This window comes from Mesoplodon densirostris, chromosome 20 (genome assembly GCF_025265405.1).
Source record: "Mesoplodon densirostris isolate mMesDen1 chromosome 20, mMesDen1 primary haplotype, whole genome shotgun sequence".
In the NCBI taxonomy this organism is placed as follows: domain Eukaryota; kingdom Metazoa; phylum Chordata; class Mammalia; order Artiodactyla; family Ziphiidae; genus Mesoplodon; species Mesoplodon densirostris.
In genome coordinates, this window is record NC_082680.1 from 15,365,864 (window position 1) to 15,384,948 (window position 19,085).

At 40.1% G+C, this 19,085-nt stretch overlaps 1 protein-coding gene across 1 annotated transcript; it reads left to right on the forward strand.

Annotated features, from left to right (window-relative positions):
* Positions 1 to 13,329: 13,329 nt before the first annotated feature.
* TRIML1 (tripartite motif family like 1) lies at positions 13,330 to 18,843 on the forward strand. The gene is made up of 6 exons (XM_060086174.1): positions 13,330 to 13,737; positions 13,977 to 14,072; positions 15,407 to 15,637; positions 16,672 to 16,694; positions 16,870 to 16,967; positions 18,293 to 18,843. Exons 1-6 carry the CDS (start codon positions 13,330 to 13,332, stop codon positions 18,841 to 18,843), a joined length of 1,407 nt encoding a protein of 468 aa, XP_059942157.1.
* Positions 18,844 to 19,085: the final 242 nt, after the last annotated feature.

The window sequence follows — 19,085 nt, forward strand, 5'->3', positions numbered from 1 at the left end:
GCATTATTTGTAGATAGAAAAGAGTAGAAATAACTGATGGATGGAGGAATGTGTCACAGATGGGAGGTCAGGGGACAATCTCAGATAGTTCACTGTTGACCCCAGTGGAAGGAAAATCTGCACAGCTTCCCAAGTTTTATAATTCTGTCTCTGGTAGGTTTTATTTTTTATTTTTTTTTGCCTCAGTCAATTCCCTGCTGATCAAACATCAGCGCCTGGTTTTTTGTTGTTGTGGCTTTCAAACTGTTGACGGGATGATGAAAAAAATTCTTCTGCTTGCTATCTGACCTTCCAAAACCTGGTTCCACCCTGTGGAATCTTAAGTACCTCCTTTCCCTTTATCTCAAACAACACTCCCCACACACACCCTCTTCTCCTTCAAGTAAATCACGTTCTTTTCTGTGTGTCCCTCCCTCCTCAGCCTTCTTCTCTACTCTTTCTACTCAGTCTACCTTTTCTCTTTTTTTTTTTTTTTCTTTTTCGGTATGCGGGCCTCTCACTGTTGTGGCCTCTCCCGTTGCAGAGCACAGGCTCCGGACGCGCAGGCTCAGCGGCCATGGCTCACAGGCCCAGCCGCTCTGCGGCATGTGGGATCTTCCCAGACCGGGGCACAAACCCGTATCCCCTGCATCAGCAGGCAGATTCTCAACCACTGCGCCACCAGGGAAGCCCCTACCTTTTCTCTTTTAAGCTTGGATGCAGCCAACTTCTGTGAAGATTTTATCAATTACCTGGTCGTTTATTCTTATCATCCTGAGCTTTCATAATTTATATGATTTCATTCTGGTAGGAAAACATTGTAAGCTTTGAATCAAAGGGTTAAACATCAAGCAAAATTCTCATATCTTGGAGCCTTGTAAGGTCCATCTTAGACTCTAAGTAAATAGTAAATTATTCTGGAAGACTGTAGACTATGTTTTAACTAAGATAATTCTATAAATAGCACTATGTGACACAGTGTGCTAGGCTCCTTTTATATCTCTATATTTCCCACAATCCTGTGAGGTATGTGATACTAATACATTTTACTGCTGATAAAGCCCATGATTTTGAGGTTAAGTAGTTGATCCAGAGCACTCAGTACAGCCAAATTTCATAATACTTCCTTACCTCTATTAAATGTTAACTAAAAATTTTGCCAATTTATGAAAGAAAATGCCTCATATTCCTCATATTTAAATTACAGTTTACCACAAGATACTTTCATAGGCCTCCAGTGTATAGTCAATATCTTTGAGTATCAATTGTTTGACTTAAAAATCTCCCCTGCGGCTTCCCTGGTGGCGCAATGGTTGAGAATCTGCCTGCCAATGCAGGGGACACGGGTTCGAGCCCTGATCAGGGAAGATCCCACATGCCACGGAGCAACTGGGCCCGTGAGCCACAACTACTGAGCCTGCGCGTCTGGAGCCCGTGCTCCACAAGAAGAGAGGCCGCGTTAGTGAGAGGCCCGCGCACCGCGATGAAGAGTGGCCCCCGCTTGCCACAACTAGAGAAAGCCCTCGCACAGAAACGAAGACCCAACACAGCCAAAAATAAATAAATAAATAAATAAATTTAAAAAAATCTCCCCTAAGCATTAAATTCTTGTGATAAATTAAGCTTCTAAAAATAGTAAACCTGGAGTTTTAAAATATTACAGTGCTTTGTGTATATTTGGGTCCCCACTTAAAATCACAAATCTTAAATCAGTGACTCAGTTGTATATTTCAGATTGGAGTTACATGCCTATTACCATAAGCTATGTACTCCTAAACATTAGGAATGACACTAAGTAGATTTTTACATGTTCAATACCAAAATATTAAGAGTCTGGTTGTGATTGGTTAAAAGGTACTGTACTAACCTACTAGGAAATAATTAGCTTCTAGGTTAAGTGAGGTTACATTTGGCTGGAAACTTCCATTGGGCATGAGCACTGAGGCTGCAGGTATCCAGGATACCCATCAAGCAAACTGACATCTTATCTTGATTCTGATAAATACCTTCCTACGTGATAATTTTGCAGTTCCTTTTCACCCTGCATAGTGTGGTATAGTGACCAGATAGGTCTGCCAGGGTGCTCACTAGGATCTTGTCAGAGACACTGGTGGGACTCTGAACGTTATTCACTGTGTTAGCGGCCCCATAGCTTTCTGTTCCTGAAACTGAAAACATGCCTCCCTTCTCAACAACATATACACATTATTTAATAGGTTTTTGCATGAGTTTTTTTCCTCGATTCAATAGAGTTATCTGTCTTTCATTTAAATCTAGCTTGATCTTGATGGAATGCTGCATTTTTTAATTAGGCATTTCTGCTATGTTGTACGTTTTCTTAAAAATTCAAGACACCTTACATTCTGCCAAATCATGCACTAATAGTGTTTGTATAAGTGTTGGAGCAAAATGCTCAATCACTATACAATTTTTTTTTTTTGGCCAAGCGGCATGCAGGATCTTAGTTCCCTGACCAGGGGTTGAACCCATGCCCCCTGCAATGGAAGCATGAAGTCTTAACCACAGGACTGCCAGGGAAGTCCCCAATCAGTATACAGCTTGAACCAGATGTTTATTACAATATTAACAGCCATTTTTTAAAAAATGTAGTACAGTCAAAGACAACAACACAAAAACAGTTACCTGTTGAACCAGCTTTTTTAAAGAGTCAAAGTTATTTGGTAGAAGTTTAGCGAAAGATTGAGGGTGTGGAGTTAAGGCAGCAAGGGCAAAATGCACAGAGGAACAACAAAATAAGCATCTCAAAGACGGTATCTGGTTAAACTGAGCCAAGAAGCCTCTAGGGTGAATGGCAATCATGGTAGTGGAGAGGTTACCACACTGATGGCTTGCTGCATTTGGCTATATTAGTGTACTTCACCTTCAACTGTTCTTACCTGGCGCAAAACTTCAACATGATGGGAAAAAGTCACGTTTGAATCAATGTGATTTTCTTGTCACAACTCCTTTTTTTTGTATCATAGAACATGCTATTTCTAGTCCTACAGTCAATTTCTAGTCCTAATAAGATAATTCCCAAGGATGTCTGATATCTAATAAAACCTTGAACTTCCCCTATTTTCTAGGATCATTCCAACCTATATGACTCATTTTACATATTCTTCCTGGGCAGTTATCTGTTCCTTAGTCTTCAGTTACCATCTGTATGCTAAATACTCATCTCTAGTTTAGATCTTTCTGCTGATCTTCAGACTCATAGTTTGAGTATGTTGATTGTTGGAAACCTCTATTCAGAGATCACTCAGGTACCTCAGAGTCAACAAATCCAGAATACGCACATACCCTTCTAGCCCCATTCTCTTCCTATGAAAAAGGCAACAATATCCACTCAGTTGTTCAAAGATATCTGTATTATCAGTGTCTGTATTCTCCATACTTCTATAGTTAAGTCTCAGCTATTGCTATGGTCTAAATATTTGTATCCTCCCCAAATTTATGTTAAAATCCTAACCCCCCAATGTGATGGTATTAGGAGGTGGGGGCCTTTGGGAGGTCATGAGGTCATGAGGGTGAAGCCCTGATGAATGGGATTAGTGCTAAAAGAGATCCCACAGAGCTCCCTAATCCCTTCTGTGTGAAGACACAGTGAGAACCAGAAGAAGGTCCTTATTAGACTGTGACCAGGCTGGCACCTTGATCTTGGACTTCAAACCTCCAGAACTGTGGGCGGTAAATGTTTATAAGCCACCCAATCTGTGGTATTTTGTTATAGGAGCCCAAAAAGACTAAGACACTAGTCTCCTTTACACATCATTAGTAAGTTGACTTCTCTCCATCCCCATTGCCATTCCCCTGGTTCAGCTTAGCACTGCAACCAACTATCAAGATCTGTGACACTTTTGGCTATTTTGAACCCAGCTTACAGCCAGTCATAGAAAAAAAAAAATCTGACTATGCCAGTCTCTTAACACTTTAGTTGATATGAATTTACTTCTTTGGAGTCAACTAAGATTTCTTTAGATTTATAAGACCCTGCCTATCTTCTCCCAAGTAACTTTAGTTTACTGATGAGTTTGACTTGTTCCTATTTCCAGGTCTTTGTATGTAATAATTGTGTCTTCTGGACCTCCCTGTGCTCCCCACGCCCTATTAGAGTTGAAGAAGGGGTCTTTGGGCACAATCCTTATATATTTCCTAGAAACTGTGTCCGAGTTTGTTTTCTTTATACAACCACTACAGCCACTGCACAATAGGTTCTAGATCATGACTGTCCAATTATTGATACTTTTCTGGTTTCTTCATGTGCTAGCTTCTTTGCAGGGATAACTTATTTTTCAGCCTTGTGGTACACTCTAGGTCCTCACATTTGAACAAACTGGTGTTTGTATGCTGGGGTAAAACGTGGAGCTAAAACCTACGATCCTGGACTCACCGAAGACTCTGATCTCGTGGTCATCCTTATTCAGCAGACTGCCAGGTACACGTACTAGTTCATTTTTCTCTTCTAAGGAAGGTCCCTCTCATGAGACTCTAACGCCTTGTGTAGAAAATCCAGGATTTCTTGGACCTCATTCTGAAAAGGAAAGATCACTATTAACTCCTCTTGGAGGTTGTTATGCTAGATCTATAAGATAGAAGTTATAACACAAAACTAGGCATGAGCTATAAAGTGAAAATTAATTATTCCCATTCAAAATGGGGTCTTTGGGGCTCCCAAATCTCCAGAGTTGACAGGTCAGGGATGAAAAAATGATTTAAATATGTATCACTTTGAAGACCCAAGGTATTTAAAGAGGAAAGAATGATTGAGAATGAATCCCTAAAATCTGGAAGACAATTTTGCCTTGAAAATTTTTGCCTTCTTAATGGTAAACATTGTGAGGCTTGTTTTCTCAAGAAAGAAAACAGATCTTGTTACCGAGCCTAAGCTCGTACTGCTCGCTGCACGACAGGCCAATAATTGAGAGATGAGTTGTTGGGGTAAGGAATAACAACCTTATTTGGAAAGCCAGCAGACTGAGAAAATGGTGGGCTCATGCCCCAGAGAACCATCCTGCCTGAATTAGAATTCAGGTTCCTGTTATACTAAAAGGGGAGGGAGTAACGTCAAACACTTCTGTTTCCCATCAGCCTTCAGAGGGGATGTGTTAATTTCTTCCTCCCTGAAGTCATTCACAGGTGGGCCTTCTCAGGATGTTTCTTGTGAGCTAAACAAAGGTGTCTTAGCTTAATACTCATTATTACCTGGGAAGCAGGGTTCCCAGAGATGGGCCATTATGTATAATTTAAGCTTATAGGCAACATCCCTTTAGTGATTAACTTCTAATAGAATACAAAGGTTCTTCCTTATTACAGTCTCACAAAAGGGCATCTGATCTATCTCACAGAACCTCTTCAGTTTTTCTTGGTATATCTCACATATGCTAGTCTTTAAGTCCATCATGTGAAGACTTTGCTACCTCAGCCATCATCCCCAGCTGCAGGTTACACCCTGGATCTCTCACCTTGTAAATTTCTTTACACTTAAGGCAGGTGCTTTTACCAGGGCTTCCCTTCCAATTTCTTAAGAGGCAATCACAGCAAGACTCGTGTCCATGTTCAACTTCAAGTGGTTTGTTCAAAGAGTATAAACAGGCTTCCCTGGTGTGTCTTCTGGACCTCCCTGTGCTCCCCACGCCCTATTAGAGTTGAAGAAGGGGTCTTTGGTGGCGCAGTGGTTGGGAGTCCGCCTGCCGATGCAGGGCACGTGGGTTCGTGCCCCGGTCTGGGAGGATCCCACATGCCGTGGAGCGGCTGGGCCCGTGAGCCATGGCCGCTGAGCCTGTGCGTCCGGAGCCTGTGATCCGCAACGGGAGAGGCCGCAACAGTGAAAGGCCCGTGTACCGCAAAAAAAAAAAAAAAAAAAAAAAGTATAAACAGATAGAACAAGTAAGCTCTTCCATGAGATCTGGTACATCTGAGGCAGCCATTGTCCTTTTCAGGGAGGCAGAGAAGGATCAAGAAGAAAAAGAATTTCATTTTAACCTGGTCTTTTGCAAGATCAGAGATTTGTCTTCAGAATCAGCTCACAATCACATTCTTCATCTTCTCAGTCACGTAATGCTATCTTTTTCCCCCACTTTTTTTCACTTTTAAAAATTGAAGTATAGTTGAGGTACAATATTATGTAAGTTATAGGTGTACAATATAATGATTCACAATTTTTAAAGGTTATACTCCATTTATAGTTATTATAAAATATTGGCTTTAATTGCCATTCTTACCCCATTGAGAAGTTGTGTGGGACTTTAATTCCTCTACCTTAGACCTCTCTCAGAATGTTATTCTCCATCCACATTCCTGCTGCAAACTCTTGTTTCTAAGAGGAGGAGGGAGACAGATGGCTTTGGTAAAGACAGGATGAAAACATGACCAAGGGACCAGCCTGCACTGCGGCGGAACCTAGTCTTACAAAGTAGTTTTGTTCGTTGAATTCCTGGTCCTCAAATTTCATTGCATATTAGAGTTTTCTGAAGAGCTCTAACAATCGTGATGCCTAAATCAGTGGCCTCCAAGCTTTAGAGTACATCAGAGTCACCAGGAGATCTGGTTAAAGCACAGATTGCTGGGCCCCACCCCAGAGGTTTTGATTCAGTAGGTCTGGGGCGGGGCTCAAAAGTTTACACTTCCAAAAAGTTCCAGGTGATGCTGAGACATACTCTTCCAATTAGGGCACTAAACCAATCTAATCAGAACCTCTGGAGGTAGGCCATAGGCTTCAGGTATTATTTAACTTATTAACTTCAGGTATAATTTAACTTATCAGGTGAACACATACAACTAAGTTTGAGAACTGCAACTCTAAGAGACTGAAAGGGTTTAAAAAAGAGGCATTTTGGGGCACCTAGAAGGTGGCATAGACGAAACCTCAATGTCCTAGCCTACCTTGTGACCATAAAACGTGCTTTGCATCCCCAGTTGCTCTGCCAGCAGAGTTCAACCTTTTGGGGATGCTCTTCCCCGAGTGTTCCTAAAAGTCTTTTTTGTTTGCTTGTTTGTTTAAACTTCCCTTAGTTTCAATCATAATCAGAACAATATTGCCTGGTCCCTCGTGTCACAGCTCCTTAAAGGCACTTAGCATTTAGTTCTTATACTTGCAGCAACTTTCCCCAAGCACACTCATACAGTACCTGATTACTGGCATGAATTGCTACAATTCATGAATTCCCAGCTATGCCTAAGACCCCCGTTCTTCTCTAGGGTTCTCTCCAACTATAATTGGCACCCTAGCCCAACAGGTATTTTCTTAGACCTTTTGTACCTCAATGTCCAAGAAATGGCAAGGGTGGTGAAGAAAGTGACAATTTGTTTTTTCTCAAGAGATTCCATGGGCTCTCTTAAGAAGCTGTGTCACAAACTTACCTAGAAGTGCTCTCTTAAGACCTTGACATCTTTGGCTGCAAACAACACGGGAGGAGCGCCACCTGCAGTATCTGGCACCAATTACCACTGGATAGTTGGAGGGGGAGACACTTACCCCATCGACCTTCAGGGCTTGATTTGACTGGATCCTTGCATAACCAGCAAACCTGTTTTTGGTCACAATTGTAAACCCCTTGAGTTTAATGTTTGTGACTCATTCAGTCCTGTGGAAATGGCAGTATAGCTCTGTGGGTAATAGCATGGACACTGAAGTTAGGCCACCTCTGTGGATCTAGGGCAAGGTTCATAACTAGGGCTTGTTTTCTCACCTGTGAGGATAGAACTCATATCTATCTTCTAGGGCCGTTGAGAGGATTAAGTAAGTAAATATATAGAAGTGTTGAGAATGGTGCTTGGTACAGTGCCAGAGTTCTCTTTTTGTACTAGCTAGTCTTGTGCTTTTGTTCCTCTAAAGATACTGTTTTATGGTGAGAGAATCTTAGGAATAAATGTTAAGATTTCCTTGAGAAAAGCAAAAAGCAGACTTTCCCATTAAAGATGAGGAAGCACCATGTATACACATAAGCATCTGTTTCTTTACCTATAAAATATTTGTGTACTGTGGGATAATTATTTTTCTAATTTACTGGGTATGGTACACCACCTGGAACGTGAAGATATTTAATAATTCCTGCGGAATTAAGTGATAGGCATCTCATAAAGGGTGTCATATGATAGAAGCAAGACACAAGTGACCCTTGCACTCGAGGTTTGTTTTTTTTTTTAATCTAGCATTATCCTTTACTGATATTAAATACTGTTTACACGGGTAGTAACTCAAAATTATTTGTAATAATCTCAAGTCCCATACTCCCTATTAAAAAGGGGAAAGTTACACTATAACTCCTTTTTCTTCATAGTCCATCCTAAATTTAGACCATGTCTTTTTATTCTTATATTTCACTATTTGTTTGAACTGCTTTAAAATTTTTCCTGGTCAGGCTTCCCAACTCATACATTTTTTTTCTTTTCCTCGGCTTCCCTTTTTATCTCTTTAGAAGATAAACTACATAAAGCATCCAGCATGAAGCATGGAACAAATACATTTTCAACAATTAACTTTTCTTAATGCAAAGGGATGAACAAATAAAGGGTTTATTCTCCAGAAAAACAAACAAAAACACCTCACCTTAAATTCTCATATAAGATGTGTAAATTGTCAAAGCTCTGGAAGGCAACTCTCAACCACCGACCTTGGCAACTCAGCAGGAGTCGCTGGGTTACAACTTTTAACTGAGTATGAATTTATAACACCAGGACCCTCCCCTCTGATCTGCCCTCCAGGTGTTGTCCGTGCTACCTAGAAAGAATAACAAAGGTTATTCTAAGCTGAATTGGGTCTTTTAATATTTCTTGGATAAACAGAATGTTACAATCTAGATTTTTTGTTATTGTAATATTTTGACCCACTGTCAGATCCTGTATTTTATTCTTCAAATATCCTCAGCGTTTTCTCACTTCTAAATAGTAGCTTATTCCTTTGTTTGAAATGTACTTAGCCTTTAGTTTAAAGGTACAGATCAAATGAATTTTTCCCTGATTTTCCAGCCAGAATGAAACATTTCCTCTATGAAAATGCCAAAGCAGCCAATGAATTTAAATTCTACCACTCTTTTTTTAAAAATTCTACCACTCAGTGGACTCTCAACCACTGCGCCACCAGGGAAGTCCCTTTAGCCCATATTTTAATTGGGTTATTAGTTTTGTGTTATTTTGTTGTTGTTTTTCTGCTGTTGAGTTGTAAGATTTCCTTATATATTTTGGAAATTAACCTCTTATCTGATACATGGTTTGCAAATATTTTCTCCTGTTGATTGCCTTTTTACTCTGTTAATTGTTCCCTTTGTAGTATAGAAGCTTCTTAGTTTAATGTAGTCCCACTTGTCTATTTTTGCTTTTGTTGTCTGTGCTTTTGGTGTCATATCCATGAAATTCCATATTTTTTCTATGCCTTTGTGTATACAGATACACTATCAACCTCTATAGCATGGCCTCATTTTTGTAGGAAAAAATACATATATAACCTAATTTTTATTGTTTATACTTAAACTATTTGGGGGAGTAAAAATGTATTTCCCCCTTAATATCATTTAATGGATGTCATGTCATGTCAGTGTATATAAATAGATCTGTTATTTTTTAATTATTATTATTATTTTTTGGCCGTACGCGGGCCTCTCACTGTTGTGGCCTCTCCCGTTGCAGAGCACAGGCTCCGGACGCGCAGGCTCAGCGGCCATGGCTTACAGGCCTAGCCGCTCCGCGGCATGTGGGATCTTCCCGGACCGGGGCACGAACCCGTGTCCCCTGCATCGGCAGGCGGACTCTCAACCACTGCGCCACCAGGGAAGGGAAGGGAAGCCCCCAGATCTGTTATTTTTAAATGGCTATATAGTAATAAGAAGAGCTATTATTTTTAAGTATACTTTTTTGATGACCTCTTCATAATTTAAGGTAAGGTATTTGACACACGTGTTCCAAAGTCTCTTTCCTAGATTGTAATTTTCAAACATTTATTTTGTTATTTTATTACTTTGCTGTATAGAAATATTTAATTTTTAGTTATTTTAGCTTCATTTTTTCCTTAGTGGTGGCTAACTCCAAAGCATGCTTTAAAAAGCCTTCTTTAAGCCTTCCGTTTTAAATTTCTACTAAGTTACCAATTATCTCCTTCTACAATGTGCTTCATCCTTTGGATGCAATAATTGGCCATATGTTTAACAAATATGCTTCTCACTTGTTAAATAGATGTGGGGTAATCTAGAACAAAAACACATACAAAAATAAAATAATAAGGTGAAAAAAGCAATACAAAGGGAACTAATATGAGTAGAAATTCATGACTAGAATGGGGAAAATACACACACACACACACACACATACACACACACATCTGGAATACACATTGGTGTAAACTGTTAGGTAGAGATCCAACTTTTTTTTTTTTTCCCCCAGATGGCTACCCCTACCTGTCCTAAACCGTTTGTTGGATAATCTATCTTTTCCACACTGATATGAAATGACAGACATATTTTTTAAAACCAGGCTTTCAAGCAAGATATTTTTCAAATTATGTCCCTATATAATCCACTGCCTTCACCAATGAATAAGCTCTCACTGTATAAATATACATATGTATATCAATGAATAAGCACTCACTATATATTTTTATATATATATATATATATATATATTTTTTTTTTGCCTGCACTGAATGACTTGTGGGATCTTCCCCGATCAGGGATTAACCTGGGCTACTGGAATGAAAGCACTGAGTCCTAACCATTGGACTGCCAGGGAACTCCCAGCCCTCACTGTATCCTTAAGGTTCCTCTTTTCTGTGTGTTCCAACCCTAATTACATGTTGGTGACAGTTGTGACTGTGGACCTCTTGGGGTATCCTTACTGTCACCTCCGTAGGAGGAGACAGGCCAGAGAAAAAGCTATTTGAGTTGCTGATCTCAGAAATCACGTCTGGCAGTACAGTACCCGAGGGTTGGTGTAATGTATTCTGGGAAGTCTGGCCCACTCTATAAACGTCCTCATCTGTGAATTAAGCCTAATCACTGTGTTCAGAGAGAAGGTAAAGAAAAAGTCTGCATTCCCAATAGTGAGTGTAGCCAGTGATTTCAGATGCTTGTCACATGATCACGCCATAATGATAGCTCTCTAATTTCCTTCTGAAAGCACTTGAGCCATATTCATTTCATTGACATAACTGGAAATTTTCACCCACTCACAAGACAACAAGTGAGATGCAGTGTACTCTTGACAGAAGAGAATGACAGGAGGTAGGAGACCCAGCTTCCTAGCCCTGGCCTGACTCAGAGTAAGTATTCAGGGAACCAACTCAATTTATTTGTCTTAGTTTCTTCATCATCTTTAGAAGATAGTTGGATTATATGATCTCTTGGCTTCCAGTTAGATAAAAGACTGTGATTCTACAACAATATGGTTCCCCTAGTTGTTCATTTAAAACTTATTTACAGACAAATTGAGCCCTTGCTACATGCAAAAGAATTCTTCTAGTCAGCAATGAATAAGATATGGTTATTGTGTTGAGTTTATGAAAGTTTATTTGGAAGAGGGAAGTGGGATGGAACAGATCAGTGTGACTTGAACTTAGAACATGCCAGTCTCCCCATTCCAAATTGGAATACAGGCTCTGTGATGTACCATAACTCTATGGTAGGGCTTATTCTAATGATTCTGGTCAACGTTTAAGATTCCTGAGTTTGTGTGTGAATAACACACTGAATGTAGGTGGTAATTCATAAATCCTTTTCCAGAGATGGCAATTCATGTTAGTGTCGTTTTTTGGTTTTGTGTGTGTGTGTGTGTGTGTTTTGCAAGACCCTTACTTGAGACTAACTCCTAACAATATTCTGAAGCCCCCAGTTACTAGCGTAGAAGCAATCTGAACAGTAGAGATTTCATGACCCCAAACTGACGCTACCACTCTTCCTATTTAAGCTAGTATAACTCTTTGCTCTAGTTCTTCCTTTTGCTAGCAATAAACCTCATCCCACTCATTCACAAAGGATGTATGATTAAAACATTAATGACTTCAGAAAAATGAGTTTTGACTAGGAGGAAGGAAGGTGGAGGAAGAACTATTTCGGGCTAGAAAACTCCTTTTTGAACAAAAGTTCAAGGTAAGGAAACACTCAACATCCTGCTGGAGATGAGTGGGAAAGAAGCATCAGTTGGAACCATGAAAGTCAGAAAGGAATTAATGGAATAACACAGGTAATGGAGACCCATAGAAGGTTGCCAAGCTGGAGAGTGACAGGAGAAAGATAGAAATAAGGTATGAACTTAATGGGAGGACAGAACTGGTTAGACTCTGAGGATGCTTTTAAGATTTCACTTCCTGGCATGTAGTGAGTGGAGAATGGGCCATGGCAAGAAAGGACTCCTGAGCATAAGACAGCAAATTTATAGGATTTGGCACTAATCTCAGAGGTCATTGCACATGGTTTGCATACTATATATTTATTTTTTCATCAGTCTAAAAATAATGTCTACACATTTAATTTCTGTCCAGTAAGCAGTGATAAGAGGTTTAAGAAGGCCTAGTTTAAACATTTTCAAAGAATGAAAATAAGTGAGCAAAATTATATTTATCCCCAAATATGTCTTTCCATCCACTCCATAGTGTAATGGCTCCTTGAGGCAACTTCCAACAACAATGATGTTTTTGATGCTTTCTATGGTAGCAAAGAGGTGAGTATCACGGTCTGCAGGGCAGAGCAATAAATATAACTCTAGTAATCCATTGTACATTGAAAGTCAGGGAATACTTCATTGGAATTATTCTCATTTTGGGGGATGAATAAAATTAAATCAAAGGACACAGTACCTGATAAAGGAGCAAAAAGTTTGTAGGCTTTGGTCAAAGAAAGAAAAGGGCCTAATGAGTGAAGAAATATATATTATAGTTTTCTTCCTTCAGTTTCTCAACTAGATTCCATTAGTGGAGTTTTCTAAAAGATTTGGAGGAGATTCCAATTCAGATATCATCAGAGATCATCATAATTTAAATCTCTGTACTGGCTTACACCAAATTACCCAAACCTCCAGCGTAAAACCAAATTGTTTCAACGGTTTCAAGGTGTTATTCATATACAGTAAGCGACTCTTGAAATGACAACTGTTGGGAGCAAGTATCCTCAGTATCCAGCGTGTGGCTTGCTTGTACGATGAGATTCCTTAAAAGTTTGCGGTTGATGATGAACCCAGTATACAGAGGTTCCACATTAAGTCATAATTGGCTTTGTGAAATCAGTCACAGAGGAGAATAAGAATTTCATGTAATAACACCATAGCAACTGATTACCCACTAGTTACTCAAAACAGTAGACTCTCAGGGAGGATTTTCTAATCCCAGAATAAAGGCGTCACCTTGCTCTGATGTCCTTTGAGAAAATGTCTACAGCATATTTGATGGAGAATCTCAAGGAGGAACTGACCTGTTTGATCTGCTTGGACTATTTCACCAGCCCAGTGACCACTGAGTGTGGGCACAGCTTTTGTCTGGTGTGTCTCCTGAGAAGCTGGGAGGAACATAACACTCCTTTATCTTGTCCTGAGTGCTGGAGGACCTTGGAGATCCCATATTTCCAGCTCAATGAGCGTCTGGGGAGGGTGGCTGGCATCGGCAAGCAGCTCAGATCCCAGATGCTGCAGAGTGAGGGCCACCAAGGCAGCTATGAGAGAAGGCTAGCTTCCACTAAGATGTTGTCTGATGATGAGCAGGGTGTAAACGATTTCTCAACCCAAGGTCATGGAATAAACAGAAGGAATCTCTCGAATGAGGCTGAGAAGCATCACAAAGTAAGATTGGCTGCTTGATATAAATTTCAGAACACAAATCAGGCTCCATCGCTTAATTCCCATAATATTTTCTATGGGTGACATTCCTGGTGCTAACCTCCAGGCACCAGACCACAAATTTGGTGTGGGTCCTGCCTCACCCTTTGGTCTAGAGTCTCAGTCATCTGGTTACTGCTCCTCAAGACGCCTTCATGACCCGGTGCTCTGCTCATTTGCCACAGAGTTTGTTTCTGTTGCAGGAGAAACTCCAGGAAACCCTAAATATTTTGCGTAAAAAGAAAAATGAAACTCAGGTTATAGTAACCCATGAGAAGGAGAGAGTGATATTGTGTAAGGTCAGTATCTTGTTCACTTTTGCATCTTGTATGTGATTCTATGAGGAGGACTAAAGGGACATGTCATGAAATACCAAGGGGAAAAATGACAACATTTTCCAGTCCCAGTCCTATAACATGCAGTATCCTTGCTTTGGGCTGCCCACCTCTGCTTGTCCATCTGGGAATCTCAAGACTCATCTCAAATTCTCCCATCCCCAGGCTGGCTTATTTCTCCCTTCTTGGTGTACCTATACCACATGGTGGCTACCTTTATTTCTGCTCTGATTATAATTATTAAATATACAAGTTATAGACATATAACATAGAATGGAAGTTGACAGAAAAAGGAACATCTCAAATCCTTTGGGGGAAAAGGGGCAGATAAAAAAGAAATAAACAGAAAGGGAAATTAAAGCAAAATAGTAGTGTGGATTAGAACACCTGAACAAAAGCTTGAGGTTAGTCACAGATCAGAATTTGAGCTGTCTAGCAAAGCACAGAATTAAATATTTTATAAAATATTTAAAAAATAAGCATGTATCTGATTATTCCAATAATCTTTGAGTTCTTACATGGGAGTATTTGTGATGATCATTTCTAGTCCTAGTATGTGATCCATTGCCTACTTCATTGAATAAATATTTGTTGAATAAATGAATGCATGTTTTTTCCCCTATTTTTTTTAAAGAACTAAGCAGTTACCCTGTTTATTTATTTATCTATTTATTTATTTTTTATTTATTTATTTAAAAAAGTTTTATTTCTTTGGTTGCACTGGGTCTTAATTGAGGCACGTGTGCTCCTTAGTTGCAGCCAGCGGGCTCCTTAGTTGCAGCTCTCAGGCTCCTTAGTTGTGGCATGCAAACTCTTAGCTGCGGCATGCATGTGGGATCTAGTTTCCTGATGAGGGATCAAACCTGGGCCCCCTGCATTGGGAGTGCAAAGTCTTCAGTGCTATGCCACCAGGGAAGTCCCTCCCCTAATTTTTTTCCTTACTTTATTTTGCTTTACTTTTTAAAAATAATGGTACTGATCACCATCTATTATATTTTTACTTGACTGTTTACTTTTCATTGTTCCCAATAGAATGACAGCCTCCTAGGAGTAGAAATTTTGGTTTTCTTTGCTACTATAGCTACAGTACAACATCTTCTAAAATATCAAACTATCCACCCAGCTAGTCAATAGACTGTATGTCTTATGTGTCAGGTTTCAAGAACTGTCACAATGGAACTCTTGAACTTTGTAAGGATTAAAAATCTACATAAGTGTTTCTGTTACTAACTTTATTATATTGTTCGTGTGTGTGTGTGTGTGTGTGTGTGTGTGTGTACACACACGCGTGATGGCAGGAAGAGACAAAGACCTGTAAACAGGTTGTTGTGTCAGAATATGCAAAAATGCGCCAGTTCCTGAAGGAGGAGGAGCAGCTGCAGCTCCAGTTACTGGAAATGGAGGAAAGAGAGAACCTGAAGAGACTGAGGTACAGTGAGATCAAGCTGACCCAGCAAATTCGAAGCCTGAGAAAAATGATTGGACAGATAGAGTCTATGTGTCAGAACTCGATCATAGAGTCATTTGAGGTAAGAATATTGGAGAAATTCATGGAAAAAAACACACGTAGTCCCCTATCATATTTCAAGTCATACAAAATAAGCTTTTCCGTATTTACCTGAAAAATTAAGTTCTGGCCCCCAAAAAAGTTTTCCTAAAGAATGAGTCGTTCTATATAGTATAAATAAAGCCTTGAAGAGGAAGAAAAACACAGAGGAATATACATCCGAACCAAGTCAAATGATGACTTCAATTTTGTTTGTGTGCCTGCCTCGCTGCAACCTCAGCTTTGCCAAATAAAAAATTTAAGTTTAATGAACATTTACTAGGTGTTGGGCACATTAAATTACATCCTCAAAAAGACCTGATAAAGTTAAATACTATTATGATATTTACAACAGGTGACTGTTATCTACAAAATGGGTTAATAGTAGCAATTGATTAATAATTCAGACCTATGGCAGTTAGATAGTTTGCCTGTCAAATAGCTAGTAGGTGACAGAACCCAGGTATTCTGTGTACTGAGCCCCAAATCCTCACCATCTTTGCTGTAGTGCCTTCCTAGGCTACTACTGCATTCTTTGGGACCTTCTTAAACTAAGCTATGTTCCAGCTTCCAGTCTCCAGCTTCATGTCTCTTTCCTAGACTGGCTCCACAGAATGCTATTTAATTTGGTGCCTTCCCAACAACCCAGTCCAACTGCACACAGGTGTAGTTTCAGCTCTCACTGGGTTACTTTCCTTTCTTAGCTCTACCTCCTGGAGGCATTGGATAAGGAGGCTAATAGTTTGGCTCCTTTCTCAGCAATAGATTCTCTCAACAAAGTGACAATATGAGAAAAAGAGATCTCTAGTCATTGGGAGAACCATCTCATGTTCAAAAGAACTCATCCCTAGAAGAAGTTTGGGGTTTTTTCTACCATATGCTCTCCCACTCAAGGTGTTCTAGAGCCACGAGAAGGGAATTCTGTGACATTTCCAAAGGACTATATCCAAAACGGATTCAGTCTTTGCTAGTGATCAAAGTGCACAAATACTAACCTTCTTTCTTTTATACCCTTAGGATGTGAGAGGAATACTGGAAAGGTAGGTTTCAATTCTGTGTTCAGTCATTGGGGTGTGGTGTTGATGCAATAGGTTATCAGAGTGGGGATGAGAGAGAGTCCATGCTGTTGGGGCAAAATGAGCTGGATTCTCAAGTTGGAGCAGGTCACGCGGTCTGCGCGGAGGAGACTGAGTGACTGTCTCTGCCCTCCTGTAGGAGTAAGCCACTCTTGCTTCAGTGTCCAGAGGCCATCACCACGGAATTGACTCTGTGCCACATCACTGGAATGAGGGAGATGCTAAGAAAGTTTAGCAGTAAGTCAGCCTGATTTTTTGAACCTCCAGGGGTTTTCAGAGTTAATGGGGGCCATAGGCCATCCCTGCTGGAACAGACAGAAGCACTGGGACTTGACTGATGTTTGATCTGGCTTTGTTTTCTGAGTTCTGCTCCTTCCTTTGTTTTCATTGTTGTTTTGTTCATCCCATTGCCTTGCACATGCACACATACACATACCTCCTCAGGGGTTTCTGCATTTCTACCTTTGTTCTTGTCAGGATAAAAGCTGATTTAAACTCTTAAATCTCAGTGAGGGAACATTCAAAGAATGTCCTTTTAAAATGCTCTAAATATTTAGGCTGGCTAACGTCTACAGAGGTCAGCATTAGTTTTCACCTTTTATCTTGTTGACAATCTGACCTTCAGAAGAAGGCCTAATGGACTTTGGACTCAACAGATATTTGAGAAGTGCCTACTATGTGCTATAGTAGGTACTGTGTTATCAGTCTCTGAGTGTACTTACAATGATGAATAAGACAGACTTGCCTTTGCTTCTGTAGAACTTAGTGAGATTGAGGAGAATGATATTAAACAGAGAATTAGTGATTGGGATTTGATCTATAAATAAAAGTATGAAATGGTATGATGGGGTGCCTAATCTTATCTGGATAATCAATGAAAGTTCCTCCCAGGAGTCTGGGAGAGGAGCTCTCTCAGTGGTTCAAAATGCGTTTCATCAAATGGTCACTGGTGGTTGCACTAACTCATAAGAAGTTGCACTTAAGCATGACGTAATGAAAAATGCTGATTAGGAGCTGCTATTCAAACACTCAGTAACTTTGTAATCTTGGCCCCGTTTCCTAACCTTTATGAGCCTCAGTTTTTTCTTTTATGAAAATGGAAAAAAGATAATAATACTTGCCATAATTAAATGGGATAATGTACAGAAAATGCCTGGCACCTAAGTAGAAGTTCAGTAAGTGATAACTATATTTCTCTCCCACCCCAAGTGAAGAACCATAACCAACCTTGGCTAAAGCAAATACAAATGACAAAAGATATGACCTGTGTGGATAAATAGCTCCTAGTTCTAAAACTGTCTTATAAACAGAACTACCTCCATTCCATTATCAGAGATCCAATATCACTCTTGACATGACTCTCTTTGGTTTCCTTTTAGAGATACACTCTCTTGTGTTTTGTAAAACACTAAAAGGAGGGGCTCAGAGACACTGCCCACCACATTCACCTAAATTAAGTTTTAAAAAATAGGACTAGATACTAAGACCTTAATTTCAATTCCACATACATAAGAGGATTTTCTACAATGCAAATGAGGATTCATTCTTTTTCCTTCTTGCAGCGGATATAACCCTAGATCCAGCCACGGCCAACGCCTATCTTGTCTTGTCTGAGGATCTGAAAAGTGTGAAATGTGGAGGATTCCGACAGCAGTTGCCTGACAACCCCGAAAGATTTGACCAATGTGCAACGGTGCTGGGCGCTCAGATCTTCACCTGCGGGAGACACTACTGGGAGGTGGAAGTGGGCAACAAGACTGAGTGGGAGGTGGGCATCTGCAAGGACTCAGTGAGCAGAAAGGGGAATCTCCCCAAGCCTCCAGGGGACCTCTTCTCACTTATAGGCTTAAAAATTGGAGATGATTATAGTCTTTGGGTCTCATCACCTTTGAAAGGCCTACATGTTAGAGAGCCAGTGAATAAGGTTGGTGTTTTCTTAGACTATGAGTCCGGACACATAGCATTCTACAATGTGACAGATGAGTCCCTTATCTACAGTTTCCCTCCAGCCTTTTTCCAAGAGGCTCTCAGGCCCATCTTCTCCCCTTGTCTCCCAAATGAAGGGACAAACACAGGCCCTCTTACCATCTGCTCACTGAATGACCATGTCTGAGGGAGGCTCCCTCAGCCTTCTCTGAGAATGAGGTCTAAGACCAACAGGTGACTATTAATTAGGATGATTAATGCATTGACAGTATTAACATCAGGTGATCTGAAAGGAAAGATTACCCCCAACCCCCAAGAATTTCCATTAACTTGAGCCCCCAATGAACAGCCAAACTGGACAATCAACTTCTAATACCAATAGGAGAAAGCTGATCATATCCTGTGTCTTTAACCAAATTCATTATCTAG